The sequence below is a fragment of the Rhinatrema bivittatum genome, chromosome 1 (assembly GCF_901001135.1).
Source record: "Rhinatrema bivittatum chromosome 1, aRhiBiv1.1, whole genome shotgun sequence".
NCBI classification, from domain to species: Eukaryota; Metazoa; Chordata; class Amphibia; order Gymnophiona; family Rhinatrematidae; genus Rhinatrema; species Rhinatrema bivittatum.
Genome location: NC_042615.1, coordinates 602,476,020 through 602,502,316, shown reverse-complemented (window position 1 = coordinate 602,502,316; position 26,297 = coordinate 602,476,020). Strand labels below are relative to the sequence as shown.

At 47.5% G+C, this 26,297-nt stretch overlaps 1 protein-coding gene across 5 annotated transcripts in view; it reads left to right on the top strand.

Moving 5' to 3' along the window:
• PRDM6 (PR/SET domain 6) overlaps positions 1 to 26,297 on the top strand; it is a 318,762-nt gene that overhangs the window by 7,871 nt on the left and 284,594 nt on the right. For all 5 annotated transcript variants that reach the window (XM_029619843.1, XM_029619808.1, XM_029619817.1 and 2 more), the window contains exon 3: positions 3,368 to 3,675. In XM_029619843.1, the coding sequence (XP_029475703.1) occupies positions 3,368 to 3,675 (308 nt within the window). The remainder of the gene's footprint in view (positions 1 to 3,367; positions 3,676 to 26,297) is intronic.

Sequence of the window (26,297 nt, the reverse complement as noted above, 5' to 3'; positions counted from 1 at the left end):
TTTTTTAGGGTTGGTTTCGTTAGAGAATGTGTGTGTGTGTGTTTTGGGGGGGGGGGGTGTCTTTGTAAGGTTTTCTATATCTGTGAGCTTATGGTGCTTGAAACGCGGCGTTGATGCGTTTCATCGTTTTCATAATGTACAGGAAATCATTGTGCCAGTCGCCGTGAAGTGCTGTGGCAGGGATTTTTGTGCTGGCTGTGCGGGTCATTTGGTGGTGTTGGTGGCTTTCTGTATACGTGTGTGTGTGTGTGTGTGACACGGGGGTTTTAGGGTGTTCCATACACGTGGGCATGGTGTGTTAGTGAGTGTCTGTGTGTGTGATGAGTCGGTGCTGCTGTGTGGTACTTCTTGGAAGAAGTTAGGCAGTAATCACTAAGGAGGGCCATACTGCAGTATTTCTTTCATTTTTTGATTTAAATGTCCTATTATTCGCATACATGCAACTTTGTTGTTCAGGGCGGATTACAGACTTAACATTCCTAAAAATATCAAAACAGACAGACAGCATAAAAACAATATACATACAATACAAACACTGACCTGGCAGCCTATCTCAGGGGGCAGCCGAGACTACAGACAAGCTGCTGTCCTGAGTACTTGGGGGTATTTTATTTTCCTTTACACGACCTCATTTCTACCCCAAAGGCAAAAGCAACTGCGGACTAGATCCCCCCCATCCTCGGGACGGTAGGGAAGGAAGTTGACCTGTGTGCGCCTTCGTCCCTCCCCGGGACGGCCAAGTGGCAGAGAAGAAACTCTAGAAAGGGCAGGGGGCTGCACGGGGCTTTCGTTCCCAAGGAAGGCAACTAAGAGAAAGAGCTCCGAGATTCAAAGGAAAGGATGTGGCTGCTCCTGGCATAGCAAAGCCGGGGCCGCTCTGCAGCCTGGAAATCCACCGTCTGCCCGGCTCGGAGGGGCCCTGCTTCCCACGGCGTGGAAGGTGCGGGACTCGGCCTGAGGTCGGGGGGAGAAGGGGGAGGGAGCCTCCAGTTTCTAGGCCCAAGTCTTCCGTACTCGCAGTGCTGGGAGGAAAGGAGAGGAGGAACCGGCGATTTGCATTTTACAGCTACAGATCTGAGGCTCCGGGAGGCTGGAAGGTTACCTTTAGTTTAAGGAGAACCTTACAAGCCTGGTAAAGGATTCCAAACCAGGGAGACATCTAGGGGTCCTAACAAATTACATGTGAATCGGCCTCTTCCGAAAGTATTTCGACGGGGCTTCTATTATTATTATTATTAGTGAGACAAAACCATCATCAGCTCTTCTCCCCAGCCTTTCCCCGGTGCCCCTCGGCTCCTTTTGGTCGGGGGAGACCTTAGTTCAGCTCCCCTGGACAGACAGCAGCAGTTTGAGCCCCCAGGAGGACCAAGGCTTCCGAGTTATCGAGACAAGAGCTGAGAGCAAGAGCTATGGCCCTGGCAAATCTTCGCGGTCAGTGTAAGGGGCCGACCAGCGGCAGCCCTTGTCTCCAGCCACCGGCACAGCCCAGCGGAGAGAGAGAGGAGCAGGAGGCGAGCCCGACTCTCAGCTGGTCGGGAGAGAGCAGCTAAAGAGACTCCCTCCTTGGAGGAAGTACAAGGTTGTGTGCATCACAAATAAAATACAATGCAAGTCTGGGAGGGCTCCGAGCTCTTCTTCTTACAGTTTCCATAACAAAATATTCATTAGTAGTTTGGACACATTTTTTGGGGGAAAAAAATAAACGTATTAGTATTATTCCAATGACCTTGCTTCGACTACCACGGAAACGAAACAAAAAAAAAAAGTTTAACCTTTCATAATAAATTCACAGCAACAGCCAGAAAAAAAGGCGTCTTGGTGCTAGGGGAGTAAACGTGCAGTGTGGGAATGGCCAGAGAGCTGGGTGCAAGCGGCCCGGGACCTTCTGCCCGGTATCCGAGCCTCCTGCAGGGGACTGGGAAGCCCCGCTGGCAATAAGCCCCGCCCCGTTTTCTCCCTGCTCCCCGAGGAGCGCCTTCGCCTGCCCGGAACCTCTGCCCGGCAGTGCTTGGCGGTGGAGGAGGGAGGAGGGTTAGGGGGGACAGGGAGACTGCCAGGGGATGAGCCTTTCGGTATCCGCGGGGGCGCCTGCCCGTGTTAGTTAGCGGGACTCGGAAGCATTGACTCAAGCAGGCTGGCGTTTTGTATTGGGGGGGGGGGGGGGGGGGGGGTTTGACTCTTGGGAAGGGGCTGCGCCTCTCCTTCCGTCCTCTGATGCGCTTTCCAGCACTGTGGCTCCTGATACTTCTGAAAGGTTCCCGCCGCTTCTGTGCCCATGGGAAAATGTTTTGATAAGCGGGGGTGCTGTGGAGTTAAGAGCGGGGGATGCCATCGGGGAAAGCGCTCAGCCAGAGCCTGAGGGTGGCCTAGGGCTTACAGCAAGGGAGCTTCGAATCAGGGAAAGCGGGGAGGGGGGGGGGTCCCCATCTCACTTCTCCCCTCACCGTCCTCCTGTCTTTGGGCAAATCACTTCCTTTCCCGCCGCCTCACTTGCCCACTTAGACTATGAGTTCTTTACAGAGAGTACTTGAAAAAAATGTTCCAAAAGGCTTTGAGGTACAATTGGAAAAGGTGGTCCAGAAATGCAAAGTTATTCCTGAATGAACGTTGAGGCAGGCTTTGGGTTATTTCGCATCACATTATTTCTACAGCTTCTAACAGGAGGCCCAGCCCTGATTTTGCTGATTTTGTGCCGTGGCCTTACCGGAAGGGAAGACGTGATGGGACGTAGCATAGTTATTTTAACAGGCCAGACACACGTTAAAGTCCGAACGTCTTAAAGAGTTGGATGATAATTTTGGTGTATTTTAGAGGGATTATTATTTTAGGAAATTTGACCTGGATGGGCGAGAAAACGTGTCTAGGGGGTTACACGTTGAATGTCGCCTGCATCTGATTGACCCTCCTAACTCTTGATGGGGCCACTGTTGGTAAATATATATATAAAAGATAGGTGGAATTTAATTTGAAGCTGTCCACACTCTTCTTTTCATATTTGGATCCCGGTTACTCCTCGGTACTATCATAGCCTAGAGATAGTCTTTCCCCATTGCTTATCCCCCAACCCAGGGCAGGGAACACGGAACTGGTCCTGCTTGCCACCCTCTTCACCCTTTCTAGTGCCACATGAGACACGTAGCAGAGTTTTTATCCACTTTTTCTTTTGTCTTCTTTTTCCTTTTTTTTTCTAATCCCGTAATAGGCCCCCGAACCCCCCTCTCCGGGCAATCCCTCTCTCCGCCCCCTGCCGTCCCAGCTCCCTGTTCGGGCAGCGCCGCACGCCATAGCCCCGCCCCCAGCCCCTCCCCTCCCCTCCGTGGCTCCGCCCCGCCTCTGACTCCACCCCTCCCTCTCCTTCTCTCCACAGGCTGTGACATGTGCGCCGACAACCGCGACGGCGAGTGCCCCATGCATGGGCCCCTGCACTCGCTGCGCCGCCTGGTGGGCACCAGCAGCAGCGCGGCCGCCGCGCCCCCGCCCGAGATCCCCGAGTGGCTGCGGGACCTGCCGCGGGAGGTCTGCCTCTGCACCAGCACCGTGCCGGGCCTGGCCTACGGCATCTGCGCCGCCCAACGGATCCAGCAGGGCACGTGGATCGGCCCCTTCCAGGGCGTGGTGCTGCCGCCGGAGAAGGTGCAGGCCGGAGCCGTCAGGAACACGCAGCACCTCTGGGAGGTAAGTGCCCGCTCAGAGCACCCGCTGCTCACCAACGTGCCTCCAGGGCTTCAAGATGTGCTAAAAGGTTTGTCGTCCCCCCCCCCCCCACAAATGTCTTTGCAGGGTGCATCTGAAGAAAATGCCGAAAACTCTAATTCTAGATTGACAACCACTTACTTTAAAAAATGATTTTAAACGAATGACAATAGGCGTCTGTGCCCAAGGCTGGCCTGATCTGTTCTTGCAACCCCAATCGGCGGCAGCCCAGTGTGCAGAAACTGTTGCCCAGTCTGGATGTGGGCCCCGTTTAGCCCCACGAAATGCCCGATTTCGCTTCCCTCCGACCCTGTCAAGAGATGATCATCACCGAGCTTCACAAGCAGAGCTCCAGACAGGCCTAGAAAGCAACAAAAATCTTCAAAGAAACAAATATCGTCGTGCAGTACTTATCTAGAAAAGGCTAGATAAGTATTCCACAAGTTTTGTTTCTTTGAATACTTATCTAGCCTTTACCTAGATAAGTACTGCACGATTTTTTTTCTTAGAAGATTTGAGACTTTATAAGTTTACAAACTCATAAAAAAAATCTCTGAAAGTTTTTTTTTCCCTGATGGCAGTGAAAGCTGGAAATTTAAGCACTGATGAATCTTGAAATCTCTGTGCGGGCTGTTTCAGGTTTTCCCTTTCACATAGATTGTGTGCAGCTTGGTTGGGTATTTTGGATTTTGTGAAATTTTGCAATTTTTGAATCAGTGTTTTTGTATGTATTGTTTTTGATCTGTTCAGGAGGGAATTTTTAGATAAGACAGTGGCATTAGTTAATCGTTTGGTGTTATTGCCCATCTGAAGTGACACAAAAAAACCAAACAAAATTGTGTTTCATGTTATTGTGTCCTTTTAGCTTGCACTATTAGTACAATATGCACATTGTAAAGAAGTTCACATTCTGTAAAATTATGGCACATGTTAAATGGGAACGAAGAAAGAAAATGACACACACAAGAAAATAAAATGCTAAACCCCAAACAAAACCTTTATTTCCTGTGTACACTGTTAATCATTCATGCTTATCTACAACCTCTATGATAACCCTCTTAGAGCCTTATTCAGTAAAGTTTCATCTTCTATGGGCACAAAATAGGATAGTGTTCATAAATAAAGGCCTATAATCTCTCGTGCCTTGCTGTCGCTCACCTCCATCCTTTTCCTTCTCTCTTAATCTCTCATGTCTTGTTTCTCATCTTCTCCCAGCTTTCACTGCTGGCACCTTCCTCTTTCTCAGCCTCCATCTCCCCATTCACCCTCTCCAGCCTCCATTTTCCCACCTTCTTCTCTCACTGTTTACCTTCTTTTGCAGCCTGCCCCTACCCCTCTCTGATCTTCTCTGTCCTGCCTGGAAGCTGAAAAGTGGGCCATGGGGGGACACTAACGGAGCCTGTGCTGAATGCGCCAGCGGTTCCCTTGCCTTCCTTTCTGAAAGATGCACACTTAGCTTTCTAAACCTGAAGCGCACGCCGCTGTGCGGGCAGAGGACTGGCTGCAGGGAGCCTGAGTGTACAGTTCGTCAGTGTCCCCGAGGGGCACCCCCTGATGCCGCTGTGTTCCTAGGGACTGGGAAAGAAGACGAGGAAGAGCAGCAGACTTCCACTGCCTGGGCCCATGACCCCAGCACGGGAGCTGGAAGACCCATGGGGCATTCTGGAGTTCTGGGAGGTGGAAACAGAGAAGGAGGCAGCATGGATAATACATAAGATTTGAACTAACTGCATTTTTCTCCCCTCCCATCTCTTCCACTCTTCTTCTGTTCCTGTTCCACTTCTCCTTCCCATCTTTGTCTATAATCTGTCTATACATTTATTTAAATAAATGTATGTGTGGCCCGTTCAAACAAGTGCTCCTGGTGAATTACAACCCTACATTTCATTACTTTGATTTCTCCCCGGGCAGTGTTGGAGAGCCTAGTGTTGGGAGTACGGGGGGGGGGGGGTCAGTCCTGCAGGGAAAAAGGGAAGAATGGATGTTGGGGTAGGTCTGACAAAGTTTAGAGCAGTAAAGACAGGCTCCCACCCCTCAGATCAAAGCTGAGGAAGGAGGCTTTGTTAAATGGTCTCTCTGGGAGCTGAGCACCCACGAAAATATTTCTCAGCTGCTCAAACCCCAGAGTACCCCCCATAGTCAGCCCCTGCATATTCTAACTGTAAATATGTGCCTAAAATATAGTTAGGGACAGGAACAGCTGTACATTTGGTGGAGCTTTCTATTACCTGATCCTTGTTTGTGGTTAACGTTCATTGTTCATAAATTACCATTAGGAGCATCTCATTTAAATCAATGGAAGTGCCTGTTAGCATTGCTGTGTGTGTCCATCTGTTTATCCTTCCAAGTGCACATGTAAGCCAGGCTGTACGTGAAGAGGTTTTTGATGACATTGGAGATGAGAGACTCTCGCTCTGGTAACTTCTGGGCTAAACTGATAATTTGCAACCCCCGAGAGTGTTTGTTATGTGATCGTAATGTTTGTTGATTTTGTTGTTTTATTTGTTCATGTCTTTGGTGCATGTTTGATGTGATTTTATTTTATGATTCAAGCTTGTACACTGCTTTGGGCAGTTTTTATTGAAAAAATAAATGGAGAAGTGGGTTTTTTGTAAGTTAAATAAATACACTGCCAAATATTGGACAGTTGTCCTTTCCCACTGGAAACACTAGGAAACCTGCCTCAGTTATGCACATGCCCGGCTATTTTTGGATAACATTACAATGCCGCTTTGTGTAGTTCGGCATGAAGTACTGCTCGTCCATCCCTTCCTCTGTCTCCCCTGATCTAAGCTTTCGATGCACAGCAGGTCAGAGTCTATTAAACAGCGTTCCATTACCTCACTACTTGTTTTGACACCTCTCTGGGTACTCATGAGAAATTATAAAGTTATTTTTTTAGCTAAAGGCCAACATCATTTTTTTTTCTTTGTAGGAGAGAGGGATTGAGGGAGGAAGGGAGATCAGTGCTTTGGAAAGCCAAAATAATTAGTCACTTTTGCTATTTCATGTCCCAGGTCTATCAGACCCGGCATTTTCTCTCTACAATAAACCTTGATTTGTTTAAAATAAAAACAGTACAGGGTGTATTGAGTAAATATTCTCCTTGGTAACTGATGTGCGTATGCCAATGATGCTAAAAAGTACGATAAAAGCAAATGCTGGTAATTTTCATTTTGAAGTAATGGGAACAAGCCTGCCCCAAATATTTCTGCAAAGAAAACAGAAATGTTCTCAGCAATTAGGCATTATTGATGAGAGTTGAGATAATGCACCCCTCCCCCACACAATGTGTTTGCTAATAAAGAACTGAAAAGGTCCAACCTATATGAAAACATTATCTCAAATATTAATGTGTCTTTATTCCCCGGAGATAAATTAATCTAGCTGCGCATGGTTTCCCCTTTCTGCTTAACATCAGACTTTAATAAGAGTAGACCTGAGGAATGTGCACGCACAGGACACGTAGAGTTTGATGGGAAACTAATCTGGGAATTTAAAAAGGGAACCGGTTATGGTAATTTTGAAGTTTTTCAGCTTCTGAAGTTCTTTTAGCTGTGAAACTGAAAATAAAAAAAAAATACGAACAAAAATCTCTTCTGCAGTAAAAGTTGACGGCATATTTTTCCAAACTTATTGTGAGAGCCATATATACAGTAGGGCAGTTCACATGCAACATGTTGGCAATACCAGTGCCACAGTAAGGATTGGGTCTAGCAGTTGCCTTTATAGCGGTGGCTTCTGTTCTCCTTCTTTCGTCTGTAATCTGAATGAGAAATGTTCTGAAGGCTTAATCTTTTTTTTTTTTTTCCCTCCGATTGGCTAGTGTAGGGGGCTATTAAAACCCAGCAAATGCCCATTTATCCATAAGAGGGCAGCTTGTCTGTTGAATTTGCAGCGCCTACAAATAAAACGCCAGATTGCTTTTTTTTTTGGAAAAGAGATTGTCCGCATCCAGTGGCGACAATGGTTGACAAGTCAGGCTTTTTATGGTTTAGGGTGCCCTGGTGGGTAAGGAGTCATCGACTTGGCTGTGAACCTAAACTGCCAGGAAATTGCCTCCAGGTTAGCCGTGTTGTCTATTCTGACCTGTTCCTTTGCTGCCTTGCTTGTGTCGACCTCTTCTGATCATGAGAACACTGCCCCCCCTCTCCCCTTCGATGCCACTGGACAGAGCGGCCTCTACCGAAATATAGTCGGGCCTGTGGTAGCCACGCAGGTCAGAGCCCATGCTCTGCCGAGGGTCTACTGTTGAATAAAATGTCCCTGACTTGGTTGTGCCATAACCTTTTGGATGTGCTCTCGCTTTTTGCTCACAGTGCTCCCAAAAAAGCTGTTCAAGGAATGTATTGTTTATTCAATAGAAAGGGATCATCATATATATTTTTTGTTTAGTGGCCTTTATTGCTGCTAATAGTGAGAACATCTTGATGTGAATATACATAAGAAGGGGGACAAAGCTGATAGCAATGCTAACATCATTATTATATTTTTCAGTAATAAGCAAATACAATTGATAGAACTGAATGAAAAAACCCTGCTTGCTAACCTGTATTTCCTCAGGACAGTGTGTGTAACACCAGGACTACCCTTGTTGGCCTTTGTGCGTGGGAAGGGATATCCTGGTGTTAATGTGATCTGCATTTTGCTGCCGTGCATTACTGGATTCTGCAGATACACTTTGGGAAATCTCAGCCACAGTTCTCATTTGCTTAAGCGCTTGCTGCAGTATTTTTCAGACATGCAATCGGAAGCTCTTAGATGACAGGACTCGTCTTCGCCTAGCCTAAATGCGCAGAGCACTAGGAGATCGAAGGCTGTGGGCCACCGGTCTGCTAGAGGTAAAATGATGCTCCCCCAGCAAGTCATCGGGCAGTACCCTGGACTGCTTGTTAGCTCTGTTTCAAATATGTCATCATGCACATTAAAGCTCTTTTTGACCTTAAAATATAAACCCTGGGGTTATAGATACGGTCTTAACATAGGCATTGCAGCAGCTTGCTCAAGTTGCCTTTGACATTATTTAAGAAAGAGAGTGGCATTCACCAAGCGAAGCGTGACGTCTTTCAAATTTGTAGTGGATTAAGTGAAATGTTTTTCTTTTTTTTTTAGACTTTTTTGTAATAAGTGAGATTGCATGGAAGCATTCTGGCTTTAGAGTCTGCGACTGAATCAGCGCTGCTCACACTGGTGCGTTTTCTCAGTAGCATTTATTTCCTTGCATCCTGATTTCCTGTTTGACAGATTTCTTATTTTAGGGCTTGTATCGCAAGGGCAGCTTCTGTATCCCAGATCTTGGCATAGGTTGATTTGTGTGTGCTGGTGGCTTGCGGACACCTTTAGTCTTTGTTCTTTGACTGAGGGACGTTTTCACTCCATGACAGGCCATGCCTCATTTTCCATGGGTTGGTTTTTTTTTTTTTTTTTAATGTTTCTTGTTGTAAAAGCCAAAAACCAGACAAATGAAATTTAAGTTGTGAACGCACACTTTCTGCCTATAAAGTTTCACATGTATCTGTTGACAAAAAATATAAGGAGTCACAGAAAAGATTCTTTAATCTCAGCATGAAACGCTGAATAAATGTCAGCGTGATCCTTGCCTCAGCATCTTATGTAAAGCCTTTCTCCGCGCCGGAGAAAGTATGTTTACCAACCCAAAGTTTTGTCAGTTATAAATTTCTGCCCTTGTTCCATGTTTTTTACCCAAGGAAAGGAAAAGAGAAAGAGAGAGAGAGGCAGAGTGGAGGAAAAGTCCCAGGAATACTGAAAACATGCCGCCTGCCTGATAACGATAGTGTGTCCTGAGCTGCCGATCGTATTTGCATTTACAGTAATAACGGACGAGAAAGTTAGAGACAAATAACGAGCTAACCTTGAGAAGGCCAGAAAGTGTACGGTTTTCTTGCATTTTCCTTTCTTATTTTGCATCCTGAACGGTAATGTTTCATGGCTTCCCCGTGTTGCCTGAGGATTCAGTTCAAACAATTAGGACCTCTAAATGACTCACTCAGTGTGTTTATCACACCAGTCAGAGACCTGGTCTGTCATCTGCTTCCCTTTTAAGTGTTCGCCACCTTTTTTTTTCTCTCTTCTCTCCCCCCCCCCCCCCAGATAAGTTACAGAATTCCATTATCCAAATTGTTATACATGCGTGACAGAGGTTGACCTTTAGTCATGTCAATCCTTTTTGTGTAGGCCTCAGGCTCCAGCCTAATGGCTCAAAGCCTGATTTACTCACTGTAATAAGGGCAGGAGGTCAAGCAATTGTCAGCCTGCCTCTGCCTACTCTTCTCGGAGCCTGCTTGAAGGCTGTTAACACAAAGCTTTTCAAAGTGAATTTACAACCAGCGCCACTGACAGAGGCCAATCAGTGCACCATAAATGTCAGGTTAGTGAGATTGAGCAGTAAGTAAAGCACTGACAGCGGACTATGGGGCGAAATCAATCGCTTAAGGTTTAACCAAGAGTAGCAATGTCGGGGTGGAGCAGCCAAGGATACCGGTGCAAGTTTCTTTGCGGAGGGCAGCAGGTTTAGCTGTGGCGTCTGGCATGGCCCTTGCCCTCCTGGCCCTGCACCACTCTCCACGCCCCTGACGGGAGCCACGAGCACAGAGTTTAAGCATTTCCCCGTGCACTGCGGTATTTTGATAAAGAAAGATGCGTAGCCGCAGGCTTCCTAACTGTGTGTAAAAGAGAAGGGGAGAGGTGCAGAGGAAAGGGAAACCCGGGGCCATACCAGTGTTATAATATTCATTTTGTTAAAACTAAGAGACTGTAGTTTAGTTGTTGGGATATATATATATATTTTTTTTTAACTAAAATGAGTTGCAGGGGTTTCAAAACCCTTTAATCAGCAACAGAGGCATATCCGTACTGTGCCAGTCTTCGTGCTGCAGGACACGGCTGGAAGTCAGCAGCAGTGAGTGATCGGGCACCACAGATCTGAATATCCATGAGATTTAGTTACCTGCAAGACTTGACTGTCTTCATCATTTTTTTTTTTTTTCCTGCACAATGACAGCTTGGACACCGGCTCATTTAGCTTTGAAGGCATCAGCATTAAAGCACGGGCATCCATTAAAACGCTGTATGCACAGATTTATAAATTAGGCAATTTCCCTGATTATCACCATCATTTACGGAATTGATTGTCTCGGTGTGGTATAGACAGGTCTCAGCCAAGGACCACTGACATCAGGCGTGCTGCGGAGAGGAGAGCGCCCACGGTCGTTGCTCATTACAGGGGGGGACGGGACGACACTGTTCCCCCGTCCATCTCAAGGTCATCACGTATTGAAATCAGCCTCCCTGCGTGTGCAGAGTCAGAGCCCCCCCCTCCCCAACTCGGGAAGGAGGAGCCCCGGAAGATAGGTTTCTAGTTAAAGTTCAAAGTCAGAACCCCAAAATATTGTCTCATGCCGTTCACCCCATATTTTGTTCTTTGGTGCTGCAGATGTTATACATATTTATTTGAAGCGTGATGCCAGAGTCAATAGCTAGCTTTTTATTTTATTGCTTCACAATGTTCTAATTAACAGACAGATAAACTGCATGCATGGTGTACTTCCAGAGACGGAGGGCAGCCCAGGCAACTAGGATCTCCAGGGCCTAGCCGTGCAAGGTATGGACCAGCTAGGGCTCCGCTTAATCTGGCCGGATCTAATCTCACATGACAGATTCCCCTCCCCTGGCACATTAGAAGTCATGGTAGGCCGAGGGAATGGAACGAAGGTGAAGATATTGAAAAAAAAATGGACTTACTTAAGAGTGGAGGGGTGGGGGGGGGAATCGGTAAGCTGAAAACGGAGAACTACTTTCTGAGGAGGAAGGATATAGACGGAAAGTTAGACCTTTTTTTTTTTTTCTGTTGTATCGTGCCAACCCCAAAAAAATAGAACGCTCACATAGAATATATTGGTGACGGTTTTAGAATTTTTCTGTGAGGAGACAGATGAATTGCGGCAGAATCCATAGTGTTCGTGTGCAGTAAGGCTGCCAAGCAAACAACTTCCCCTGGCCTTCCCCCTCGCCCGCAGCATTTGATGATAACGGCGCCGGTCGGGGCTTTTCCTGTTCATCCTCACCTTTGCTCAGTCCAGTGCACACTGACAGCATAGAACAGGTCAGTACAGTATTCAAGGAGCTCTCTAAAATCCTATTTTTTTTTTTTTTGTGATCTTACTGGTGGATAAAATACAAAAAAAGAAGAATTTGTATTAACGTTTTTTGATCTTCCTTCGGCGGGAGGAGAAGTTGTCTCTTTCCAGGCGCAGTCATGACAGTGACAAAGATAAGACGCTGAAAAAAACACAACCAACCACCAAGCAAAATCGATCACAGCAGTTGTAAACAGGGGCCAGCGCGAGGCTTCTGGCTGCCCTGTGCAACTTCAAAACTTGGCATCCCAGTGGATGATGACGACGACGATGCCTCCCCTCCTCTTGCGCCGTGCTGGCCGTTGCTCAGCTTCTCCCTGCCCCCCCCCCCCCCCCCCCCCCGCCACTGCTGCCGCTGGGCCTCCGCCGTTGCTCACGCCGGCTCCTCAGGCGCGCGCGCGGGGAGAATACGAGGTGCCTGAGCTCAGGACGGTGAGCTACCACCTGTCCCCGTCCCCCCTCCCCACCACCATCTCTTCCCTTTACCTCGGTGGTGTGGCCGGGAGGGGGGGGGGGGAGGAGGTGGGCGTGTGGCACGGCAGAGGGTTTGATTACGTTGCCGCCTGAAGCCCGACCTATGGCTGAGCAGCTTGGCAGTGAGGGGGTAGGGAGCTGCCGCAGCCTGGGGGGGTGGGGGGGGTGGAGGGCAGGAGGGAAGCGCTGGGTGAGTGCCGGTTAGGTGGGGGCTGGAGGGGGGGGGAGAGGGTGATTTTGCCAGCCCTTGCAGTTTGCCAGAAACTCTACGTGGCAGATTAAGGCAGCTAGAATTGTAAAATAATGTAAAGCTGCCAATGCCATAGACTCGGATATGTAATTTGAAAATAAAGAACCCCTCACGTTTTTTACCTTTGCTTGCTCCTCTCCTTTCATCCTCTGGCTTCTCCCCCTGACTCTGGTCCCTCTTTTTTTTCCACTTTACTTTTCCTTCTGTGATGCAGCCTCCTTTCCCACCTCTCCTCCTCCCTCCAGCTGTCACTGTTTCTCTTACTTGTCATCTCTCTTCTTCTCTGCCTTGCTCCCGCCTCGCAGCACTTTACATCTTATGCATTTTTTTTTTTAACCTTTCGCCCTCCATCGCCTATCACAGCCTTCCCGCATCTTCCCAACTCCCATCCGGTCTCCCAGCCCTCTGGCTCTCATTCCCTTTCACCTCACCCTTCCTAGCCTTCCCTCTGCCCCCCCGCCGACTTTCTCCTCTCCTTTCTCTTCCGTTCAGGCCGGTTGCAGCATCGGCGGGTGAAAGATGAGTGCTCATGATTGAGCGCCTGCTTTGCTAACGCGCACCCATCCACCTTTCCTGGGCCCACGATGCGGTAGGCAGGTGAGCCGCTGCATTAAAGAGGAAGCGCTAGGGGAAACCGTGCGCCCGGGAGAAGGGACTGTGCGGGTTAGGAAAATGGATGCTCAGCCTTAGGAGTGTCTGTTTTTCTAAGCTGACCGCAGGGAAGACATTTTTTTTTTTTTAGTTTCCACAATATTAAGTCAGAGGAAGTGCAGTATTTTCTGTTTTTTTGTTAAGTCCTGAGGAGCCCCTAAATTTATCGCCTGCTCCGGGGCAGGCCTTAATTTTCGGGAGTATGAATGTGCACGTCGGGTGCTCTTTTTTGTTTTTTTTTTGCAAGGGTGAGTAATAGCTAATAGCCTCAGCAACATGAATCTACAGGTGATGAGAAGCTTCTGAGATTGCAATAGTTAGAGAGCAGAGCGAAAAAGCAAGTTATGGGGGAGGAAAGGCAGAAAGGGCTACAGTTTGTTAAACCTTTCTCTCTGCTTGTAATGACTGTGAGTGGCAGAGGGAAGAGAAGAAGGGGCGTCTGTGAATTAGCAGTTATAATGTTTCTTCATTCTCCCGATGCAGGAGGAACTTAAACCCGCTCCCTAAGCTGTGGGAACAACACTCAGGCCGATACAGTACAGTGCGTTCTGGCGGAGCGCACTGTTAACCCGCGTTTGGACGCACTAGCTTTACCCCTTATTCAGTAAGGGGTAATAGCGCATCGAAAATGTGCGTCTAACCCCCGCGAAACTAATAGCGCCCGCAACATGCAAATGCATGTTGATGGCCCTATTAGGTATTCCCGCGCGATTCAGTAAGTAAAATGTGCAGCCAAGCCGTACATTTTGCTTTCAGAAATTAGCGCCTACCCAAAGGTAGGCGTTAATTTCTGCCGGCACTGGGAAAGTGCACAGAAAAGCAGTAAAAACTGCTTTTCTGTAACCCTCCGACTTAATATCATGGCGATATTAAGTCGGAGGTCTCAAAAGTTAAAAATAATTAAAAAAAAAATTTAAAATCGACCCGCGACTCGCGGGTTGAAAACCGGATGCTCAATTTTGCCGGCGTCCGGTTTCCGAACCCGTGGCTGTCAGTGGGTTTGAAAACCGACGCCGGCAAAATTGAGCCTCGGCTGTCAAACTCGCTGACAGCCGTCGCTTCTGTCAAAAAAGAGGCGCTAGGGATGCGCTAGTGTCCCTAGTGCCTCTTTTTACTGCAGGCCCTGATTTGAATATTTTTTTTTACTGAATCGCACGCACAAGAGAGTGGGCACTTGCCCTCTCTCCCATGACTTTTACTGTATCGGCCTGATAGAACAGTAGCACTCAGGTCCTCAGAGGTGTAGACACAAAGCAAGTCAAATCACTTATACCCCCCCCCCCCCAAATAAACTTTGAAACACAAAAATAAACCAATGCATGAAGAAAAGCAGTACTACTTGGTGTGTCTGTTTATTTGTGCATATAAAAGATGTGAACTACTAAATCTGAAGAGGAGCCCAGTCCCTGTTTCCACACGAGCACACAAATCAAACCAAAAAGAGGAACGGGATCAACTGACTTCCGATTTCCTCTTTTATATGCACATAATGCAAATTCTTGTTTGCACTGGTAGCGTACGAGGTGCAAATCGGCCAGCAAGATTGGCTAAGTGGCAACATTTATAATCCTATGCCTGTCATGTTAAAAGAAATATTTTTAGAACAGTGTTTTTTGAAATCTTCATTTCTGAATGTATTAAAAACATTGATCTTGTGTTGCATTAGGACAGGGGTGCTCCAACCAGTCCTATGGGCCCCCCTAGCCAGTTGGGTTTTCAGGATGTCTCCAATGAATATGCATGAGGAATATTTTGCATACACAGGAGGTGGCGCAGGCAGATAAATCTCGTGCATGTTCAGTATGGATGTCCTGAAAACCCCACTAGCTGGAGGGACCTGTAGGACCGGTTAGAGCGTCCCTGCATTAGAACCCCGTAGTATTTTGGAGAAGAGCAAGTCCCTGGCTGGTTCATTAATTGTTTCAAGGAGAAGTCTATTCTTAAAAATGGCTTTCTCTTATGTGATACAAGAATGCCAAGGTAAGACCAGAAATGTGCTGGCTGTGAATCCTTACTCTGCACTGCAGTGTTTTGGTGTCCTCATGCCTGCGTCTCATTATCATAATATTTCAGTAGGTGGTTTGCTCCTAATGCAAGTTAAGTGTTTTTAATGCATTAAAAAATAAGGATTAAAAAATGCTGTTCTAAAAATATTGCTTCTTCTAACAGGGGTGATATTTAAAGACTGGCATATGATTATAATTGGTGCCACGTAGCCAAGGCTGCTGGCAGATTTGCACCTCGTATGCCACCAGTTCAAACAAGAATTTGAGTCAACTGTATTATGTGCATGTATAAGAGGAAATGCGAACTCAATTGATTCTGTTCCTCTTTTTGATTTGATTCATACAAAAGATGTGACAAGAAAGTGATTGCAAGCACCGATAGTTCTTTGAGTTTGTGTGGCTGACAGGACCTATTATTATTATTATTTTTTTGCTGTGGCTACTGCTGCTCTTTGCCCTCTCAGCCCGCTGCCACCCTGTGTGTGCGCACCCAGTAGCGCTGGCCTGTATTGCATGTAGTGCCACAAATTCCTTCACACTCCCTGCGTCCAGTTCGCAAAATGAAGTAAATTAACAATTTTGGATGAACCAGCCACCACTCCCGGGTGTTTTAAATTCTGATATTGGTGGAATCATGTTTGATCTGAGGCTCAGGGGAAATGTGGGGTAAGTTGTTTACCCCGCAGCATCTTGGAAATAACATTTTAAAATTGGGTCAGAGTGGGAGTCGCTGCCTGCAACCAGGGGAGGTTCTATAATGAGGCAGGGTGAGGCGGCCGCTTCAGGCGGCAAACTTTGGAAGTGGCAAACACTGCCCCCCCCCCCAAAAAAAAAAAAACCTCCTCTAGTGGCTGCCTCACCCTGCCGTCAAAACAAGAAAGGACCCGCGGGCATTCTGTGCAATTGCGAAGCACAGGGCTGTGAGGGAGCGTGTCCCGCTCACGGCGAAGATGAAGGTCCCGCTGGCAGTGAAGATGAAGACTCCGGCATGCCGCGAGTGGAACTCAATCCTGCTTGTGGCTATAAGATGAAGGCCCCGGTGAGAGTAAGCGTGTGTAGGATGTGTGTGTGTGTGTGAGAGAGATTGCGAGCCTGGGGTGGTGGTGAGAGAGCGTGTGTGTCTGGTGGGGGCAGAGGGGGGCGCCAATTCATCCCTCGCCTCAGGCAGAGGATTGGGCTTGAGCCACCCCTGTTTGCAACATTAACTTTTTTTTTTTGGGGGGGGGAGGGGGTGGTTGGGGAGGTCCAGCGTTTTCCTGTTGTTCTTTTGGGTTTCCAGCTCTGTCGGACCCAGGGCTGGGATCCAGTCATGAGCGAGAATAGGCACCGAATGAGTAGGTAACCTTGACGGAATTGATGTAGGTCATAGAGATCCTAACACGGACCTTCACCCCTTAACTTGGTTTGCTAGGTTGAACGATGTTAAATGCTGGGAACATCGCTAAATCAAAAAAATAAAAAACTGGACTCTGTTCAAGAATAAACTGGAGCGGGTAGGTCTCCTGTTGCTGGTTCGATTAAAGAGAGTCAGGAAGGCACTGTGCCTACCCGCTCCAGTTTATTCTTGAACAGAGTCCGGTTTTTGATTTTTTTTTGATTTAGCGATGTTCCCAGCTTTTAACGTCGTTCAACCTAGCAAACAAAGTTAAGGGGTGAAGGTCCGTGTTAGGATCTCTATGACCTACATCAATTAGGATCTCTGTGACCTATATCAGTTCCGTCAAGGTTAACTACTCATTCGGTGCCATGGTTGAGCTTCCTCCGTGGCTCCCTGCGGAATAGCCTCACCGCTGTTAAAGTTTTGTCCTGTGCCGCTGGCTACTCTTCAGAATCAATTGTGCATCATAACCTCAAACATTAAACTTGTGGATACTGTGGTCCCCCTGGCGCAGCCCTGATGCGAAACACGGCCGTGTTGGGGGTCCTTTGATTACATACATATTACAATTGATGTATGAGTGGAGTATTATGCACAACTGATGTGTGCGTATGTAAAATAAAAAGTCTTTGCTGTTAATTGTTATTGCCCAGTATATTATTTGCCACACATTATTTTTGTTGCTATTCTTCTATATGTGTGTGCTGTTTACTCTGCTCTTCCTCTGTGCCTCTGTGTTATTTGCCAGACTCCCAACATTAACCTGTCGGGTAAAGGACTGAAGTTGGACAATAGGATAATGCCCTCCGCACCCTTTATGTGAGCTCCTCTCCTGCTAGCTACAGTGCAATCTTTTTTTTTCTTCTAAGAATGCATGTGGAATTCCCAGACTTTACTATGAATTTTTTTTTTTTTTTAAAGCAACAAAGAAAAACGGAGTGGAGCCGAATAGTTTAAACTTGGTACTCGGCTGCCAGGCTGTCAGCAGGAGTGATGGATGGGGTTTGTATGACGTTCTGATGCAGATCCATAGCAATCTGAAGTTTCTGAATGACCAGAGGGGCTGGTCCTGTGCCATCCGTAGCAGCTCAAGACTTTTAAATACAACTTGGAGTGACACGGGCCCGGGGAGGTTTAACAAAAAAAAAAAAAAAAATCTCTCCAGACGTTTCGGTGTGGAAAATGCTTAACAAATGCAATGGCAGGGCTGAATGTAAGGCCTTTTCCATTTATCAATGCAAACCAAAGTGCTTACTGTTCCATAATTACATTAAAAGCCACACTGTAAGCTCTCTGGGAGTAGGGAAATACCTACAGTACCTCAATGTAACCTGCTTTGATGTACCAAAAAGCAGAATATAAAACAAACAAAAAAAATCAGATAATTGTTGACCTTCAATAAACAAATACTGTATAAAGTTGTACAAAATCTAACCTTTTGTACCTGAGGAAATAGAGGGTAAAGGGACTTGACCAGTGGTAGTGGGATTTGAATCCTGGTCTCCCTGCTTTCTAGCTCACTGCTCTAGCCATTAGGCTACTCCTCCACAGCATAGGGATACCTGGGTCATTAAATGGTCACCCCCATATACTGTTTTTCTCTATTCCCTCCCTGCCCTGCACAACCTACTCCACTCCCCCCCCCCTCATTTATTCACACCCTGCCACCCCACACTGTTTACCCTCATTCCCCTCCCCACGCTGCTCACTCTTTTTTCTCCAGGCAGTTCTGTCCCAATTTCTCAGACAAACCTTTGCTCCTGTCCTTTTGCTTGTTGATGGAATGCCAGTAGCCTTAGTGGCGGGATAGGCGAGCTTGGTGCTTATTTTTCCTAGAAAAATTAGTGCCAGTACTGAGGTGTAGTGGTGTCCTCCTCCTCACCCTCTTGAGCATCAGCCTCCCCTCCCAGGGCTCTCCTTTCCTCTCACCCATGCTCTGTATCTTCTCTTTTGACTGCAGTCCCTGTGAGCTTCTTAGATACAGCACTCAGTGGGGCACGGAGTATGAGCGTGCCTGGGGACGTCCCAGATGCCGGTTTGTTGAGCTTCCTGATTGGTTGAGTGCTGTATAATGTGTATTTTGTTCTTCTTTCATGAGAAGTGCTTACTAGCATGGAGTATTTTCCCTCGTGCATGCCAGGTAACAGGTGTTTTGGTGAAGTTCAGTTCAAACTCACTTTTTATTTATTTTTTTTAAATTGTATAGATCACTTCTCAGGAAGGCGCGTTTTGTGCTCATCCGCCTAAATCTCTGACTGAGAAGCAGCCGTGCGCCACCACCCGCTGCATCCTGTGCCACTGGGCGTCCGAAACTAATGTCTCAAGGCCCCGCAGCCAGCACTGGGTTCGAGCTGGCTTCATTAAATGGGGCCAGAGCGAGGAATGAGACTGTGGATATTGCTCTTCCGCTCTATAAGGCATTTGTCAGACCACGTTTGGAGTACCAGGGTTCAGTTTTGGGCACCCATCCTCAAAAAGATCTCCAAATGCAAGGCCCCTTTGCCTTACTGAAGACAAATCCTAGCCCCTAAAGCAGGGATGGTATAATCCTGTGCTCCCCCCTGCATTTGCAGTAGGTGGTTTCTGCCAACAGAGGGTACAGAAGGAGCTTGGTGGGGAAAGTTTTGAGTTTTTTTTCCCCTCAAAATGGCCGAGATGGAGGGTCAGGAGAGAGATCTTCCCTGAACGGTGAGGGTTGAGGAGTTTGTAAGATCGGCGTGAAGCGGTGTAACAGTATCCTGAGTAAATGTGTTTGGGGGAAGCACCCATTCAGAATAGCATTGTAACTGTGCTGTTATGCGAGGGCAGAGATGGCCTGGTTCTGAACCGACTTCGATTCCATCTAACTTGCCTGGAGATAGATATGAAATGTTTTGCCTGGACCAGGAAGCCCTCCCTGCTGGTCGTGATGTAGATAATAAGCCAGTGACAAGCATTGTTATAAACAATCTGTTCTCTAAATTAAAGGAGCAAGGGAAAAGGAGCAAACATATTGCTCGAATAGATGTACATGGACTTTTTTTTTTTCTGTTTCTATTTGCTACATCAGCTCCCTCAAAATAATGCGAATCCCTTGGGAAAAGCCGAACTCTAAAGTTGGTGTAGTGTGAGATTACTCTTAGCGGTAGTGCGATGGACTGTTTCCCCGCTGGGGAGCTAGCTTTCTGTATTTCTGTATCACTGGAGTAAACGTTTTTTGTGACTGTGGTGGGCCTCAGAATCCGCTTACACGAACATTAGAAAAGGAACCAAGAAGGGTCACTAAGCTAACAAAGGGGACTGGGCTTACATGTGATGAACGATTTACCAAACTGACCTTACTTATGTTAGAAAAACGGATTTTTAAGAGGATCTCACAGGAAATCTTTTTACTAAAGGAGCTGCAAATAGACCAAGAGAACTGATGTTCCCTCCCCCAGACACACGAGCAGAAGCCTGCTGTCTACCCTAGGTCTCTATCCCGCTGGCTGCCCCCTGATCTATAAACATAGGTCCTCTGGGACCGATCCCCCTTTCAATCCCGAGCCCAGCCGACTATTCCCTTTCTCCTACACCTGAACTGACTCTGCAAATCTTTGCTGACAGGAGGGAATGTCGATTCTTCCTCTGGTTTCATAGCTCTAAGAACATGTGTGCCGCACTGCTTCTGACAGTGGCCAGTCCAGGTCACTTGGAAGCTAATAGGAAAGTCCATTCCCTGGTACTCGCCTAATTTTTAGCAGTCATGCACATGCCCACGTGCCCGTTTTAGCGTGAGATTTCATCGGTGCTGAATCATCATTGGCCAGGTTGCTATTTAATGTGCAGACTGTGTGATAGTGGCCTTTAGTGACTTAGCCTCCATGCTTGGGTTTGATGACTTTGGGTCTGATTTACAAGACTTTTTCCCATTTTGTCTATTGAAAAAGCTTAGTAAATCAAATCCGTAATTACATGTGAGGGAAAAGTACTAATGTGGTCACTTTCATCAAATTTGAAGTTGGGAAGATTTTTTTTTTTTAAACTGCTGCAGAATTGGCTTCATGTGCACAGCATGCATATTTTTTGGCCCTCCCTGGCGTTACCATTTAGAGAGAAGAAGAAAGCTGGGCTCAGTTAGAACCTTTTGGTCTTTTAGTCAAAACCAACTATGCAGTTAAGGCTATAGTTGAGACCTAACCTTGGTATGAGTCAGTAATTCATTTTTCATGCCCATTCTTTGGGTGTTCCCATCAGGTTCAATAAGACTAGATTCAAGTCCAAAGAGAAAAATAGAAAAAAACCCCAAAAACCCGTTGGCCCCGTGGGTGAGGCTGCCTCTAAGGGAGCCAATTACTGACAGTTGTGATGGTGGTTTTATTGATGTGGCTTCTGCCCACTGGTTCCCTCCACCTAGGTCACTAAGCAGCTGTCAGATTATAATGATTCTCTCAGTATGAATAGTGTTTGCTCTGGCATTATTACTGGACACCATTTCAGCCTCTTTAATCTCTTCCTTTCTTGAAGGTTGTTGTGAGGGCGATTTTTCAGAAAGAACTTTCAAAGTTTTTTTCCTAGTTCGGCGTGGCAGTTTTTTTTCTGCTTCTTTGGGCTTCTAGCTCCTCCAGAAGCAGCCTCCCATGGGGGCGTTGGCATCAGGATCCTTCAGTGGCAGCTCCCTGGGTGGGAAGGGGGGGGGGAGGGTTGTCCCCGTTTTTTCTCCTTGCTCTTTCCGCTATATGACCCAGCCATCGCGACAGCAATTCCTCTGATGATACAGGTAAAGCATTGGTTTCTTCAGAGTTCAGCATATCCTGTGAATGTTTTATGGGCACACATGCACATCTTATTCCCAAGAGGTTGATCCCCTTTCTTGCTGGGACTGGGTTAGAAGTAATTGACCCGTGATATTCTTCCTTGGCCACAAAAGTTAACCATTTTCTCACTTTCTTTTACTTACGGTTCTCTCTCTCTCTCCAGTGAATTTCCATGGGAAATAAGGTCCCTTCGCCTTCCTTTCTTACCCAAAGTCTCCTTCTTCACAGCTTGATACATATTGCAGAAGCTACCTGTAGCCCTGAGACTGCCTGTTACTCTTGGCTAGACATGCAGTTACTAGCATTTCGCTGAGTCTGCTAGAGTTGATTTATTTTTAATTCTGATCTCAGGTTTTTATGTATTTATTTGCTTACTTATTGCATTACAGAAATCATAGAACTCATAGTTTACCCAAATTTATGGCTTAGAAAAAGTTCTGAGCAAATGGTATCCAGTGATTTTGGCAGGTAAAAATGATCCATCTTATATTACAAAAAGCACAACTGAGAGGCCTTTTGTATCTCCGAAAAGTCAAATAGGCTGGCTTTACATAAGTTTTTAGACTGGTTCTGTCTCCAGAATTGCATAATTTAGCCTCATTGTACTCTGCATGAACATCATCCCTTGCAAGACATTGCCAGCATCTGTAATTCAGTGGAAGAAGCCAACTGCTCATGCTTCAGCCATGATGCCAGCTTGAACCAAGGGCAGTCACTTCACTTGCCCCATCACTGCCTCAGAAGCACTTACATGACCCCCCACTAGATTGTCAGCCCTTCTTTCCAATAACTGCTGTGCATTTGGCAAGGAAACAGCCATTGCCTCATTTCACCTGTGCTTCTGGTCAGCTGCTGAGCTTTAAAAACACACAGCCACAGTATGGTTTTCCTCACAACCTGACTGCAGTACCTGCACCACACGCCTTTTCCGACATCCATCAGCTCAACCATTCAGGGCAGTACCACGTCTTGGAATGGGTAACCTGGCGGTTATTCCTAATAAAAATAGTAAGTACTAACATTTGTATCACTGTCGTATAGACATAACATTTTATGTAATAGTAATAGTTTGCAGGTAGTTGATCTGCCCTATCTTTCAAAAAAATGGAACTAGATTTGTAGCTAATGCAATGTTTATATTTATTATTGTATTGGCCTGAACATTTTCAGAACCTATCTTGTCTTATATTCACAGCCTAGAGCAGTGTTTTCCAAACCTGTCCCAAAGGCATCTCTAACTGGGTGGGTTTTCAGGATATCTGGCCTTCTCCCAGGCTTGGGCACAGGATTAGGTAGCACCTGCTGGCCACATTACGTTTTCTATTATATGGGGCCTGAATATTAGGAGGTTGTCTTCTAATCAGACTATCCTATATTCGGGCCAGTATGGCATGCAGTCCTGTCATAAATGTAGTGATGTGCTAAATTTCTTTCTTTCTCACAGGACAAGCAGGATGGTTGTCCTCACAAATGGGTGACATCGAGGATGGAGCCCACCACGGAAAACTTCTGTCAAAGTTTAAACAGAACTTTGACTGGCCCCTACTGGGCATGCCCAGCAAGGCACTGACCCTGCAGCCAGCAGGGGTCTCCCTTCAGTCTTCTTTTTTCCGCGCAGCAGTTGCCACGCGGTGAAAGGAGCTCTCTAACCACGTTCCTGACAGGAATTTGGAAATTAATTTCCTAAGAAAATTTGCCCCTCAGGGGTCTCCCTTCGACAAATTTTTAGTCATCTTACGGAACCCGGTAAGTTTTTTGCCTTTTTCCATCGACTACCGTCGAATTTGGCCCTTGAGGCCTGTTGGCACTTACCGATCCCCAGCCTAAATTTTGGCTTCAGGCCATGGCAACGGGGTTCCGCCGTTGTCCGGATTGTACCCGGACTATGTCCATCACAGACCCCCACAGGGTTTGTGTGATGTGTTTGGGTAGTGAGCATGATGTCCTGACTTGCACCACATGTGCCTTAATGACACCCAAGGGTCGCAAAGCCAGGATGGAGAAGATGGGGCTCCTCTTCCATGCACCCACCCCAACACCATCGATAGCATCGACGTCATCGGAACCGGCACCGTCGAAGTTGTACCATCATCGTCAACCCTCCGGTGACCGTCCGCCATCGATCGCTTCTCGGCCGTCGACTCCCGTCCCTTCCCCGGATGGGCGAGGGGATCGGAAGGAAAAGCACCGCTATCGACGGCACAAATCTCGGCCTGTCGAGGATCCACAGCCATCGACCTCTGCTCAAGCCGAGCCACCGACAAAGAAGCCGCGAACAGACCGGACACCCTCCACGTCTCGTTCGCAGGCATCGAGGAAACCCTCACCCTCCCGGGGTGCGGGGGCCGTGATCCCACCGGTTACGGTGGTCCCTCCGGCCCTGCCTCAGCCTCCCTCTCCCGTCGAGCCGGGTATGGTTACCCCTGGTCTCCGGGCAGAACTGGACCGGCTGGTCCAGGAGGCCATCGAGAAAGCGATGAAGAAATTGCAACCTCCATCGGCACCGTCTCCGGCACCGGTTCCAGTGCCGCCCCCGGCACCGACACCGGCACCGGCTTCGCCACCGAGGAGGGAACCGACCACCGAGCCGTTGATACAAGCGCTAGCACCGCTACTGAGCCGCATGGAGGCGCTCATGACGGCCCTTCCATCGGCGATTCCAGTGCCTTCGACAACACCACCGTCTCCGACTGGTTTTTCATCGGCAGGAGAAACACCGTTCCGGATTCCTCCTTCCGGGGTGGTTCCATCGGTGCCTTCTGGTATATCTCCACCGATATATCCTTTGGTTCCATCCATTCCACGCCAGGCACCGATTCCATCGACAGCACCGAAGCCATCGATGCCATTTCTGGTTCCACCTACGGCACCGATTCCACCTCGGTTTCCATCGATGCCTTTAGAGCCTCAGCCAGGTCCATCAGGGTTACAATCCCCACTTGATCCCTACGATACCTGGGGTGATGATGATGATACATCTTCTGACACGGATTTGCCTTCGCCTCCATCTCCTACAGAGAGTAGAAAAAGATCTCCTCCTGAGGATCTCTCTTTCATTAATTTTGTGAAAGAGATGTCAGAAGTTGTACCTTTTCAACTACAATCTGAAGCTGATGACAGACACCAGATGATGGAACTCCTTCAATTTCTGGATGCTCCAAAAATCATCGCTTCCATCCCTATACACCAGGTGTTTTTGGATCTGCTCAAGAAAAACTGGGAATCTCCTTCATCAGTGTCCCCAGTTAACAAAAAAGCTGACTCCACCTACCTTGTCCAGTCAGCACCAGGTTTCCAAAAACCTCAACTGGATCATCGCTCTGTTGTGGTTGAGTCCGCGCAGAAGAAGGCCAAGCGTCTTAAGCCACACTCTTCTACCCCGCCTACCAGGGACAACAAGTTCCTAGATAGTGTTGGACGGAAAGTCTATCATGGAGCTATGTTGATTTCACGCATAGCTTCATATCAACTATATATGACTCAGTACAACAGAGCCATCCTTAAGCAGATGCAAGACTATGCTGACACGTTACCAGACCAATACCAACCGCAGCTTCAAGCCCTTCTTCACAAGGGATTTGAGGCAGGGAAGCACGAGATTAGGACTGCCTACGACATATTCGATGCTTCCACAAAAGTTTCAGCCACAGCCATCTCAGCCAGACGTTGGGCTTGGTTAAAATCATCCAACCTTCGCCCAGAGGTTCAGGATCGTCTTGCTGATTTACCCTGCTTAGGCGATAATTTGTTTGGAGAGCAAATTCAGCAGATTGTGGCGGAATTGAAAGACCACCATGAGACGTTGAAACAACTCTCATCTGTCCCACCTGAGCTGACCTCCAAGCAACCGCAAAAGAAAGACTCTAAGAAGTCATTCTTTCGACCACGCCGTTATTATCCTCCATCGGCCAGGCCTCGTCCAGCTCGATCCTCTACTAGGCCTCAGTCGCGTCAGCCTAGGAAACAAAGGCCTACTGTAGCCCCTCCTCCTGGGCCTGCGGCTGGACTTTGACTCCCCTGTAGGGAACACATGCCAAACCCCTCTTCCGGACATCCCTGTAGGAGGTCGACTGTACCATTTTTTACAACCTTGGTTGCAGATCACCTCAGATCAGTGGGTGCTAACAATTATCGCACAGGGTTACCACCTCAACTTCATATCTCTTCCGGCAGACTCCCCGCCTCTTGAAGCGTGGAGTCTATCCACCCATTTGGCTCAATTACAACAGGAAGTATCCCTTCTTCTGCAATCAAATGCTATAGAACCCGTTCCTCCCTCTCAACGAGGCACGGGATTCTATTCCAGATACTTCCTAATACCAAAGAAATCAGGGGGACTACGTCCCATTTTGGACCTTCGAGCCCTCAACAAATACCTTCAAAAAGAGAAATTCAAAATGGTAACCCTAGGCGCGCTGCTCCCTCTGCTACAAAGAGGGGATTGGCTGTGCTCTCTCGACCTCAAGGACGCTTATACCCACATTGCGATCACACAATCCCATCGCAAATATCTGCGGTTTCTAGTAGGCCACGACCATTATCAATACCGTGTCCTACCTTTCGGTCTAGCTTCTGCCCCACGAGTCTTTACCAAATGTCTCGTAGTGGTAGCAGCATTCCTAAGGAAGGAAGGTGTCCACGTCTACCCATACCTGGACGATTGGCTAATCAGGGCCTCCACCCAGCAGATAGCTCAATCCTCCCTAAAATTGACAATTCAAACACTCCTTTCCTTAGGGTTTCTCGTCAATTACGAGAAATCTTGCTTAGTCCCGTCTCAAACCTTATCCTTCATTGGGGCAGACTTGGACACCTTACAGGCAAAGGCTTACCTTCCTCTTCAGAGGGTCCACACCCTAATGTCCCTGGCTCGCCAGCTCCAGTCTCAGAACACTGCCACGGCTCGCCAGTTCC